This window comes from Dermacentor albipictus, chromosome 3 (genome assembly GCF_038994185.2).
Source record: "Dermacentor albipictus isolate Rhodes 1998 colony chromosome 3, USDA_Dalb.pri_finalv2, whole genome shotgun sequence".
Classification (NCBI taxonomy): Eukaryota; Metazoa; Arthropoda; class Arachnida; order Ixodida; family Ixodidae; genus Dermacentor; species Dermacentor albipictus.
Genome location: NC_091823.1, coordinates 167,412,064 through 167,425,303, shown reverse-complemented (window position 1 = coordinate 167,425,303; position 13,240 = coordinate 167,412,064). Strand labels below are relative to the sequence as shown.

Below are 13,240 nucleotides of genomic sequence, written 5' to 3'. Positions count from 1 at the left end.
TAAGCTAGTCAGCTGATCAGGAAAATGCCAGTCGGAAGAAAGGTGCTGGGTATGGTGAAAGGGAAATGATTTCATTTTGAGGATCACTTCATGACAGGCACTGTAGACAGCATGCATGCCTGAATGCTGCATAAGAAGAGTTACCATTGACAGACACATCAGTGGAATATTTGCAAGCACAATTCTGGCATTGCGTTCCATGTTTGTGCGCATAACGATGATGACGGCAATAGTAAGTGCCATCGTCACATGTGCACATTACTTGACATGTGCTCACTCCTCTACTATCGCTGCCAGCTGTACTACTGCACCAGCAGCTGATCGACAGTGGTCAAACAAGAAACGTCTCCAGACCCAATTTTAGAGTACCGCTATCGAAGCACTGGCTTCGGTAACGTGTCTTGTTTGAATACTTTCGATTGCTTCCAAGTAACCATCTTCTAGTGATCCTTCAAGTTGTTACACCAACACAAGTTTAACATAATTAAAGATGCTGAATAGAAAGGGACACCAATAAAACGAGCCCTAGCCGTCTAACCAACAAAGTACTGTCAAATCAGAACAAAGCTTTATCTATGCAGCCTATGCACTCAAAATATGGATGATGTATACCTTGCTGTAGCAAGCAATGTTTTTTTTTTAATATGCAGCTTCTGCCAAGCAGAATGACAGGTGCAGAGGAATAGAAATTCGCACAAGAGACAACAGCACAACTTGAGGGGAGACAAAGGAGGAAGCAGACCAACACCCAGAGCTCATGCAACAAGAAGCAGAGCAGGCAATGCAGGAATGGCAACTTCAATGGCAGCTGGAGCAGAGTAGGCGGGCCACTAAAGAACAAAAACATACGGGGAGGGGCCGAAGGGACGCCAGTCGCTGCCGGTTGCCGAGGGGACGGATTTGGCACCATACACACGCACACGGCGGCTGCTTAATCGCTCATTTCTCTCTTTTTCTTTGCAAGCAATGGGTGCGGCTCTCGTCATGTGAACGTCACGAGGTAGGCAAGCGCGCGAGGAGGAAGGGCAGTCGAGTCGTGTCCGCACACAAAGGCAACACTCTCTCTCATCATCATCATGGCCGCCGCCGGCTGCCCAGTGTCGGTAGCGCTCGGTCAGTCGGCGTGGCTCTCACGTCGGTCGGTAGGCCAGAGCCCCCCTCTGTGTCAGAGCCGGTCGGGCGGTCTGTCCACTGGAATGAGCCAGCGGCTGGAGAAGGCACACTAGCACAGACCCACATGAGAGTGCTTTCTCCCGTACGACCAACAGTGGACCAAGCTTTTATTCCGCCTCCCCCCTCCCCTACCATCATCGGGGGTGTGTGTTTTATTGCAGTGTGCGCTGCTGCCAAGGTGGTAGGCCCAGCTTTAGACTTGAAACACAAAAATGAGGGCCAAGACTAGCCAGCTTGTTTGAAAGGTTGCGACTTATTTTATGTAGTTACCTAGCGAGCAAGAAATTATATTTCTTTCTCTGCTGGACTGGACTGAGTCCCAATCTTAAAGGGCCCTTCACCAGGTCTGGCTATTTTGAGCTGACAAGCACAGTGCATACAATGTGCGCTCACAATTGTGTCTGCTGAGAATTACGTAGCTATGCGCCACGGAAAGAGCTGAAATGTCACACTAAATGCAGCTTTACCTTCTTGTGGGCGCCGCTCTCCAAGGGGGAGGGATGACTTACATCAGCAAGTGCGCCTATGTACATCTGTGTTGTGACGTTGATTGTATTGACAGTGAGAATTATTCAATACCACATTTGTTATATGTGTAATCTGTTGCTTCAATAGTTTATAGAAATAATAGAACACAAACCAGACATCTTTGCACTGTTGTTTTACTTTGTAGCGCAGCAAGATTGATGTACTTCCGTTTCATCTGCTTGTCCCCCCCCCTGTGCGGTCTCGTGCACGCTAAGAGCGAAACTATCTCCTTTTCTACTGCGTTCCAGTGTGCAATCGTGCTCTGCGATTGCTTGTGTCTGCCTCAGTGTTCGTGTAGCACTGACCTTTACTGCTGGTCAGGTGTACCCGTACACAGCACGCAAAACGAGACAATCGCTACAGCTCGCGCATGCGACCGTCAGTGGAAGTGCGCCGTGCAGCAAAAAAGCGAGAAAAAAAAATGGGGGGGGGGAGAAACAAAAAGGTAGGGCCTATGACGTTAAACGTCAAGCGATCCTACAGCTCCGGTATGGGACAACGCAGGGAAGGAATTTTGCTGACGGGGCAAGTGAAGAGGGTGTCCTTGTTCGCGGTGACGCTCAACTCCTGAAACCGTGGGTTCACGGCACTGAAGTAGTTCTATCTGCTATTAATGAACCAATTTGAAAACTTGTGGTATAACACTTCCAAGAGCGCACGTAACAACTTCCAGCGTATAACCAAATTCGCTATACGGCTGGTTAGGGCCCCTTTAAAAGGACACTAAAAGCAAATATTAAGTCAAGCTAAACTGATAGATTAGTGCTTGAGAGTTTATAAGGCGTCAATATTATCATGAACAGTTAATAATCAAGACATTGAGGTAAATGCAGGACATGATTAGAGATTCCGGGGAAATTCAAGTACTTGCCTCATGATGAAAGCACTCCTCAGTTAAATTCCGTCTCTAGTACCCAACCACTCGTTGCAAAAAGCATCCTTGTATTAAAGGCGAAACGAAATGCTACTTGTCCAGTTCTATTAGAACTAATTGAAATTACCCTTTATGACGACGCAAGCAGTTGAAAGGTTTCATTTTCGCTAGAGTCCGCGACGCCCATGCTTTCGCATTTCAGCATCATTATTGTGTAGTGCCGCACTGGTTGTGCTAGCTCGCAAAACTCACACAAACTGCAAGTAGCAGGGAATTCAACTTCTTTGTGATGTTGCGGGATGCCCAAACGGTCTACGCCACTTGACCAAAAAGCAGCTGCAGCAACGAATCCGCCGCTCTGTCTTGGCTCGGTACTGCAGTCTTTCGGCTGCCGTTTTACTCACTGACGACAGAAAAAGGGTGGTAATGACGTATGCCACGTCACCACTTCCTCATTTGAGTGGAGGGAGTTTTGAATTTCAAGAAAGGTATTCGGACCCTTCAGACGCAATTTTCTTGTAAACGAACAAATGTTGCGAGGTTTCTGGAATGGTATTAAAACAGTCCACGTCTACTTAGTGAGCCTTCAACGTCCCTTTAAGTCGCAAGATATATATAAAAAAAAATCCCCTCTTAACACCGAGCTGCTCCATACTGTATAACAAACGCATGGCCTTGAACTTCAAATGTAAGAACTCCCAAACAGGAATTTATATTGCTTATGTGTGTAACTGCTTTGTAGGCTACAAGGCATCAGAAGGAGAACTATACTGTCCCCCCAAGGTTCTTTACCGCTCCCCTGAAATCTGAACACATCAGAATCTTTACATTGAGATCTTCCATTAAGCACAGCAGCTACATTTAAGGGTGCCGCAGGAAAAAATATATATTGTACGCATCTTGTACTTTCCATGGCTTGGGCAGCACACACTACAATAAAGCACAATGGCCAGTAATGTAACTTGTACAAGTTAACAGACTTCTCCAAAAGTAATGAAATAGGCTAAATCATGCTGCTAGCTCTGGCCAGACAGCAAGCAATGCTTAAAGGTAAAACATTCTTGGCTATTTATCATCCACTGAATGGATAATTGACGGGCATTTCCAGATAGCTGTAGCACACTGCTAGACCCCTGGATTCAGTGAAGCAGCTGCTCTTCATCTGGTGCTACTTTTGGCAATTCTTCAGCTATCATTTTACGGTCAGGCAATTTCACCCCCATGTAAAGGGGCCTCTTTTAAACTGTTCATTGGAGGAGTCACCAGCATGCATCACTGGTTAAAAAGCAGACTTTAAAAGAAACAGTGCAAGCTTTCGCTAGGCAAATTCGAGGATAGTAAGCTGAACTGAAGTATATTTGCAAGTATGGGACCAAGTTGTGCTACACTGGAGCAATTCTCCCATTATGGGACATTGCCAGTGAACCACTAGCAGCCCGAAGAGCACCATTCCAATTTCTTCTGGAGAAGCCTCTTTAAATCTGAGAATGTGCCCCCCCCCCCCCCTTTCCAATCTCACACAAACAGTAGCAACTTGGGTGTGTGCACCCAGGTGAAGTCGCACACAGCACCCAGAAAGCCGGATGTGTCCTCCCTGTGCTCATCGTCTGTGCCGGCACAGCGGCCCCTCAAGGCTGTCCCGCTCTTATTGAAAGACTCCCCAAACCTCACGACAGCACAAGAGCGGAGGGCACCACTTACCTCCGCGTCTCGGTGGTCCTCGTAATCCACAAAGGCATACGCCATGCCTGTGCCTGAAACAAGATCACAAGCAGTGGTGTCAACACCACAGGGCAAAAGCATTGCAGTGCTGGGACGGTAGCCTGTAACACCAGCTTTTGGGGATACCTTCACTTTAGCAAGATTCTGTACTACCAGCACTAAGCGTGTGGGCATCTACGGGAAAGAGAACTCCCAGCAGTGAGCCATGAATGCTGTCGCTCTTAGTTGCTAGTCTGCCTGGCACTAGGCAGATGAACTCTCGCAAGAGTAAACAAAAGTAATCAATTAAAAAGCTTTAGCAGGTCCTGTGTGCTTGCATAATAATGGTGCTTGCGTAATACCGGGCTAGTGGATGCTAGCAGTGGCATCTTATGATTCTTCATCTAACCACAATGCTTTATAGACGTATTTCCACGTTTTCCGAGTATGTATCGAAAAAAATTTTAAAAGCCGACATGTTTGCAACTATGCCGCAACCGAAAATGTACACTAGCAGCAAAGTAGAATGCACTCAGTAACTGCGATACATCTCCGTTTTGGTTGTGCACTGCGCCATCAATCCCGGCCGCTCACATTTACATCTGTGCCAACCCATTTGTTTTACAGGAATACCGGACACTAAATTCCAATATGGCCCCAGTATGCTCTTCCATCACGGTAACCAAAGAGCAACACTAAATCTTATGCTGGCGAAGCATTCCTTTCCACATTTATTTAAATGCAAAAGAGCGACTATTACCTCTGGAAACGACTGAATTTCGTTTCCCTGAATTTTGTACTAGGACCTTAACGCTGGTAAGTGACGTCGCAAATTTCTAAATACTTCGATTTCGACGTAGGAAGCAGTCTCGAGTAATATTGCACATCTGGTTCCTTTGGGATGCAATGCAGCATTTTATTGTCAACAAATAGACTGAATTAGATGCCGTTTAAATTCATGATGTCGCTGCCACCTAGTATACAGTTTAAGCTGATTTAGTGTATTAACTAACCCTTTGCTGAAAACAAGGCAATCTCATGCTTCGAACGTGGCCTTCTGCTACATAACACTACGTAAGTAACACTAAATAACACTACAGTAAGTACATTGATCATGCAGCATCTTCCGCAAACACAGGTGGTCACACAGACCCACAGTTGCAGAATTATTCAAGTGTTACATCTTTGAAGGTGTGGTTGCACTTTATCCATTAGGAGCTTGCTACTTCTATCTTCGAATAGAAGAAAAGTAATTTACATACGCCATGCTTAACAGAACTAAACAATGGCTCTGTAAAATCCCCTCCGCCGTGTACATGTTTCAATTCGGCAATCATAATAAACAATCAGACACAATTGGTCTTATTGACGCAGCTTGAATTCCTTATGTAGCAAGACCGAGGGGTGGCTGATGCAGTGATCTCTGTTTTTTATGTGGAAGGCCTGTGCCATTTCACGGGTCAGCTGGCAAGTGCTTTTGGAGATGTAATCTGAGTATCTTTGAAAGCAGGGTAAGAGCTGCAATCCCTACGATGGGCGGCTAGATGTGCTATTTTATTATTTTTACGACAATCTTGCCGGGTTATCCATTTCGTTTTTATTTCTTTTAAGGTCGCACACTGATTTAATGACAGACTGAGGATAGCCTGATTGTTCAAGCTTGCCGATCTGGTTGAGAAAGCTCGTTTTCATCATTTGTTGACACGATTTTTTTTTTTAAATGCGGAACCTATGCTAGTCATTATTCCTCTTTTTACAATTTTTGAATGGCCTGACCTGTAGAGGACCAACTAGATGAACAAGTATTCTACGCGTGGGTAAACACGAATGGTAAGGAAGTGCCTCAAGTCCTCGCCTGCTTAATGCTCGGTCAGATTGCCAAGGCTGCGCGGATTGTAAACACCATCGGAAAAATTTGGAGGTCGCTTAAGCTCCGAATTTAGGAGTGGGATGCGATAGCCTTCGAATATCTGGCTGCTTGTCACGCTTCCCGGCAGCTTTCTTGCGGTTGCGCGGAGGCGAGCGCGATGAACAGCTTTGTTGCAAGGAATCGAACGGGTCGCGCCGCTCTATGAAAGACAGAAACGTAGGAAGAGGGGTTCGTGTCCGAGTTTCTGCGTAACAGAACCACGTTTTCTGGTATATTCAAATTAAACTGCGACCCCATCATGTCTCGGTAGTGTTCAGGTCGTACTTAACCATTTTTCTGACGCATTTTACTTTGAGAAATTCAATACAGTAACGCCTCTGCGCCACGCGGAGGGCCTTCGTGGTTGTGGTTCGGGATGATTTTTCGCTACACGGGGCCCTAAACTCTATCGCGTTAATATGTTAAAATCCTACCGGAGCCCGCATCGAACACTGTGTGGGCGCCCGGCAACAACATCGAACGCATGAGACACATAGCGAAGGCTCGTCGTACAATATGAGCACCGGCTTTGATCATGTACACGTCGCACATCAATTCGCGCGGCGAAATGTCCGCTAGTCAATTAAAGGGCATAGCGCAAACATCTGCGCTGTGTGCAGATGGTTCTTGGAACACTACAGAACCAGGCCTCAAGATAATCAGCGACGGGCAAGAAACCTTACAACTCGATGCCGACGCGCTCAATGCGCTATGCGAAAATACGGACACAAACCAAGCTTCAGAACAATTAAACACGGCCAGGCAACGCAGTTGAACATTCTGCTTGAGCAGCCATCTTGGAGTGCGAAGCTTTGTTCCGGTAGAGAAGCTAACTCCGGCGCCGGCAATGCAATATGTCTCGAAATAATAAAGAAATAAAAAAACGCCGTTTCCTAGCGCTTAGAAGACGAGAATATTCATACTATGTAAATGCATCTCCACGAGATCAATTAGTAAGCGAACGCTGGCGGTACAGCGCGAGACCGGCCGCTCGAACACGCGCAAGGCTTAAGAAGCGGTCGCGCTACTCACCGTACTTGACGTCGCACCGAAGAAGACGACCGTACCGTTCAAATACCTGCTCCACGTCCCTTTCTCTGGTGTCCAACGGCAAGCGGCCGATGAACAACTGTCCGCGACCAGACATTTTTGAACAGCTTTGTGCCCGGGTTCCTAACGAAACGCAGTACACGCTTACAACAACACCCCGCACCCGATCAACCCGATGCCGCCACAAATTCTACTGTGCCGTTGCCACTGTCCGCCGCCGCCAGTCGCCACTATCGCCCCTCTGGCGCGCGTGCCGCCCGTGCCGCCGTTGTTTGTTCTTACTCAGTGTATCGAAATATCAAAAGCAGAAAGCAGACCGTTGTATGTGGCCTTTTTAGACATTACAGGAGCCCATGACAACGTGGACCGCAACATTTTGTGGGATATCCTGGAAGGGGAAGGCTTAGGTAACGATTGTATACAGCTTTTGAGAGAGATTTACCTAGAAAATACCGTTTGCGTTGAATGGGAAGGGATGAGGAGCGAGGATAAAGTTCATATCAACAAGGGACTGAGGCAGGGGTGCCCTTTATCCCCGCTGTTGTTTATGATGTACATGGTGAGGATGGAGAGGTCGCTAGAAGGAAGTAATATCGGGTTCAATCTCTCATACAAACAGGCGGGTACAGTAATAGAGCAGCAACTCCCAGGTTTATTTTATGCAGATGACATTGTGTTGCTAGCTAACAAGCAAAGTGATTTGCAACGTCTGGCTAATATCTGTGGACAGGAAGGCAACGATTTATGTTTGAAGTTTAGTGTTAAAAAATCAGGTGTAATGGTATTCAATGAAAACAGTGAACAGACAGTGGAGATACAGGGCCAAGAAATACCTCGGGTAACAGAATATAAATACCTTGGTATATGGATAAACGAAGGCAATGGATATATGGAAACACAGGAAAAAACCATAACAGTAAAGGGGAAGAGAAATGCAGCCATAATGAAGCACAGAGCGCTATGGGGATACAATAGGTACGAGGTCCTCCGAGGTATGTGGAAAGGTGTAATGGTTCCAGGACTTTTGGAAATGCGGTTGTTAGCTATAAATCAGGGGTACAATCAGGACTCGACGGGAACCAAAGGTCAGTGGGTCGCCTCGCATTGGGCGCTCACGGGAAGACTACAAATGAAGCTGTGCAGGGTGATATGGGCTGGACTAGTTTTGAAGTGAGGGAAGCTTGCAGTAAAATTGAGTATGAAGAATGGCTGAGGAATATGGAAGAAAGTAAATGGGCTGGGAGAGTGTTTAGGTATCTGTACAGGAAAAACATTGATTCACAGTGGAGGAAAAGAACTAGGAAGCTTACCAGCAAGTATGCGGCCTGTAGGGTGCACAACACAACAACAAAGGTCAAGCGGAAAGTCAGAGAAGCTGAATTAATCTCACTGGTGGCGGCAATGGAAAAGAAACCTGCCATGAGTAACTACTTAAGAGGAAAAAACGAAATCATGAAAGAAACCATTTATGATAACTCAAAGGGAAGCTCATTACTTTTCGAAGCGAGATCAGGATGCCTTAGAACACGCACCTATAAAGCGAGATATAAGAAGGAAGAAGAAGCATGTGCTTGCTGTGCTAAAGCTAGGGAAACTACGGAGCATGTTTTATTAGAATGTGAAGACGTCTACCCAGCGGTCGATTTAGGCACCACTGGCCTCCTTGAAGCCCTTGGGGTCAGAGGGAGCAGTGGTAAAGCAAACATGTCCGCAATAGACATTAGTAAGAGGCGACTGGAGGATTGGTGGAAGAAAAGTAGGGAAACGACAAAAGACGGAGACGTACAAAAGCACAGTTAGCAATAGGGGATCAGAAAATTTGGGCGTAGTGGTTCATAGTGGTTTTTTTTTCTTTTTTCATTGTTTAACCTAGGTAGGATATTAGACAGTATAGTAGCAAGAGCTTGGTGGCGCAACCCACCGCCCCGTTCCAAAGGGGACGCTCATAACATCCATCCATCCATTTATCCACCCCGTTCCAAATCCCCCTTGCCCGTGCTGCCACACCCCAAACCCAAACTGGGGCTCTATTCTGGACACGCATGGCGGCTGCACGGCCGCCATTATCCGCCATGTTTACTCTCTGATTGGCTGTCGAGAGGTCACGTGTTTTGAAATTTGTGCCGGGAAGCGGAAGTTTTGCGAAATGTCATTTTGCGTTTTCATCAAGATGACGAAACGTGACGTGGAGCTGCAAATTTTATGGACTAATACATTTTTTTGCTCCTTGGCAGATATATGGTGATGTTAGCGCTTCAAAAAGAATGTGAGCGGTAGCGTGCAAAAGCCAGTGCAATGCATCTGCAATTGCGCGAATATGTGGTGGCGATTCAAGATATGCGCCATGCCAGCTTGCTGATTGGCTGAAGGAATATCTCGTAGGGAGCGTCACAGGAAGGGCTGTTTCGTAAACGTCATTTTGACGATGCGTGACGTTGCGCAGGGTCGCCATTGCTGAGATTTTCCGCCATAATTTTTGCTGCGGCGAGCCGCGCGAATTATGCTAATGGGCAGCCATATGCAATGGCAGCCAAGAGGAATGCGTATCGCCACATTTTCCCCGTCGTTTGGCACCACGAAAATCTTTTGTTCATAACGCGTGCTCATTGTATTTGCATCGCTCTCGGGTGGTGCTGGCATTTGTGTTTTGGGCCATCGTTTTTTAAAAGAACGCGTTTATACGAAATAATATTGGTTGAATATAGCAAACTTTCAGCAATGTTGTCCACTTTTCACTGCTGCATTTGTATTGTAATCGAGATTAATGCCTTTTCGCACAATCAAAAGTTATGACAACGGCCTCTTTCTAATTTATAAAAAGAAATGTACGCAAGGCGGCGCCTTGAAGTTTCCTCCTGCGGTGTGAGTAACCAGCGAAATGAACAAGAGATGGCAGCGCCGGCGCTTGCGTCGCTCTAGTGGATATCTCTGGCGCGCGCAACGCTATCGGTGATATTCGGCCGTTTCTCATCCAGCCGAGTCGGGCTGAGTCACTTGCGTTTCACGAAATAGCGATAACGTGGCCTAGAACGTGCGCGCATCAGCACTGGTAGGTCGCGTATGTTGTCTCAAGAAAGAAAACAAGCGCGTTGGCTCCAACATGCGATGACTCATTCCATTTTCCAGGGACACGCATCCGAGCTACTGAAGCAGACGACGGCTTGTACGCAGCAGACGACGGAAGCGAGAGCCGTTTTCGACAGAATAATCATACGCTTTGAGATAGCTGCTTTATTTTTACTGCGGAGGAAAACTGTTTTGCCTTACCGATAACGCTACATTGAGTGCCTTCATTTCAGTTTCTTAGGCGAAACGTCAAGTTGGCGTCACGTTATGTAAGCAAAACCGGGCCACCAGCGCCATTTTGTTTGCGTCGCGCCTACGTCACGCATCGAAGAAAATGGCGGAATGTCCAGAATAGCGCCCCTGCAATCCACAACGTAGGGCGCGGCGGCACGCGGCTGCATCTCAGGTACGGTCTCTCAGGTCGGGACACGCGTCCCAGATGCGTGCGTAAAATTCGAGGCTTCCGAGACGGCTGGGAGCAAAGAACGCTCCGAACAGTCACGGTCATCGCGAAGTCTAAGATAACCCAAGCCCAATGCAACCCAGGGGTGCATGCTTAAAGGTATTTTGTTGCCCCAGGCAAAGTCAATTAACTAATGCGCCCCTATCCACTCTGGCACCTGTGTATTATATTGAAAAATACACGCGTTGCTTTCTGAAACATTAGTGGTAATTGCAATGGAAACGACATTACGCAGATGCAACGCACATTTACGTGAAGCCAAGTTTTGGTGAAGCGCACATTTTATTGCTGCGTCACCGAAGTAAACTGGCGAGCGTGCATGCGCTCTCGAGACTCGCGCACCCGTGGTACGGAATGTGACAATAACTCTTACATTTGTTCTGTGTTTTTTCATTTGATAATTTACTTACCGCCTGCTGCTTAGCCATAACATGGAAATCATCGTCATTATCACCACGTTGCGATCATCCCATGCAAAGAGCTTGTTGGCATTGGCACGTTAGGCGATTCTGGCCTTTGGGGACTCGCTGTTTCATTTGTTGGAAGTTAGAAATGATCGAGCAGGACAGGGTCCCGAATATTTCGCTACGCCTCTTCGAAAAAGAGAAGGTCTTGCGCTGGTCTTGGTCAAATTTTGCAGAACGATCGCGTTTTGGCGTCGACTTCGTACAGTATAACACTTGGCATAGTCAATTGCCTGGTTTCTGAGAAAAAAAGTGCAAATTTGCCTGCGCTGATCAAGATGCGAACTGCTTGTGCGACGGCGCAAGCATAAAGTTGTGTCGCCACCTGCCGTCGTCTGCAGAAAGCAGCGTTTCAGGGAGGGCTACTGCGCGTTGTCCACTCCTGAAACGCTGCTTTCTGCATATGACGAAAGGCGGTAATACAAGTTTATGCTGGCGCCGTCGCGGCTGCAGCTCGCATCCTCATAAACGCAGGCAAATTTGCACTTTTCTCCTTAAAACCTGGCAATTAACTGGTTCCAAGTGTTATACTATACGAAGTCGACGGCAAAATGCGATCGCTCTGCAAAATTTGACGAACCAGTGCAGTGTGGAGCAGTGACGTAGCTAGGTCGTCTGGCACCCGGGGCCCATAGGTCTTCTGTCACCCCCCCTCCCGCCCCCCCCCCCCCCCCTGGATGTAGTCGAGGAAGTCGAGGGTGTCAACAATTTCCGGGAAGTGGTTTCTTTGGGGAAGTATGTCTTGCGAGGTTGTGGGACAAGAGGCTCGTTGCACTGCGAAGGATGTGTGGCAATGGCCTTGACGCATTGGAACTTCGGATAGTGCCACGTACTGTACGTCACCCTAGAGCACCGTTGTGTGCACAATGCGATTGGAGGAACGATGGGGCGAGGGGCATGTTGTGGGTACGTTTAGGTACGTGCAGGACCATTGGAAGACGATTAGGTGGAGATTCGGCTTAGAGAAAGACGACCAAAATTGTAACATGATTGTAACTTTTGACTCGTAGAGTGACGTCGGTGTAAATAGTTTACATTCTATCGCTTGCCTATTATATATTAATAAACAATTAACCCCTTGCAATCAGCGTCACAGTCTCGCCTACTGTATTGTGACTTCGCGACATGCACAACAACTTGAAGTTGTCGCTCACCGACATGGAGGCGAACATTACCTCGCTGGGTCTCGCAAATCCGGTTCATAGAGGCTGGTGCCCCAATGTACTTTTTGCTGTGTTTGTATTGCTGAATGTGGTAATGAAAAAAAAAATGCGATTGTGGCCTATGGTTAGAGCATCGGGCTCCTGCAAGGAGGAGGGGGGGAGGGGTAAATGTTCGATCTCAGCATAGGGCACATATCTTTTTTTTTGAAGTGTGAGCTATTCGATAAGACACCCGCACAGCAGCCACGGTCAGGACAGTCCGGGATAGTTCGCAAAGAAAGCTTCGCTTTGAAAGACTAGTCGCAGGCTTCTGGGGGTCATCTTTACTACTCCGTGTACAGTTAGCCACCGAAAAGGAGCAATTAAAGATTAAAAAAAAAGTGAGTGCAATTTCCACTGAGGATAAATGTCTTACAGCTGTTAGAACCACGCAGTGCGAGCTCTACAAGCGGTTGGCAAAGTAGAATATTGAAAAAACATGAAGGACAAACGAAACTGGGTATACACAACACAATAAATGGGAGACATCAACATCAAAGGACGAAACGCTGCGTGGTATTGAAGCGAAATGATTGTAATATTATCGTAGAATAGGGGCTTACGCAAACAAGTAAATACATTTGCAAGCGTCAGGTATACGTGACAAGGAATTCGCAGCTTGGCGTACCCCCCCCCCCCCCCATATATATATATATGGATGAAGGCCGGACCCCGGCCGAAACGTCAATAAACCGCTTCATACGCGCGTCTACTTCACTGTGTGTGTATATATATATATATATATATATATATATATATATATATATATATATATATATATATATATATATATATATATATATATAGATA

The 13,240-nt window shown here is 46.8% G+C and overlaps 2 protein-coding genes across 6 annotated transcripts in view; one reads left to right on the top strand and one right to left on the bottom strand.

Annotated features, from left to right (window-relative positions):
• Positions 1-7,452, bottom strand: part of LOC135896302 (probable splicing factor, arginine/serine-rich 3) — a 36,681-nt gene extending 29,229 nt beyond the window's left edge. For 2 of the 5 annotated variants that reach the window (XM_065424664.2, XM_065424662.2), the window contains exons 1-2: positions 7,218-7,449; positions 4,277-4,329 (exon numbers count right to left, since the gene is read on the bottom strand). In XM_065424664.2, the coding sequence (XP_065280736.1) occupies positions 4,277-4,329; positions 7,218-7,332 (168 nt within the window). In that variant the 5' untranslated portion in view covers positions 7,333-7,449. Of the gene's footprint in view, positions 1-849; positions 1,192-4,276; positions 4,330-7,217 lie in introns of all 5 variants that reach the window. The other 3 variants (XM_065424663.2, XM_065424661.2, XM_065424660.2) reach the window with 3 other exon arrangements.
• Positions 7,453-10,625: 3,173 nt separating this feature from the next.
• LOC135896300 (2-Hydroxyacid oxidase 1-like) overlaps positions 10,626-13,240 on the top strand; it is a 129,804-nt gene continuing 127,189 nt past the window's right edge. The window contains exon 1 of the mRNA XM_065424656.2: positions 10,626-10,707. The gene's annotated coding sequence lies outside the window, so the exon portion shown is untranslated. The remainder of the gene's footprint in view (positions 10,708-13,240) is intronic.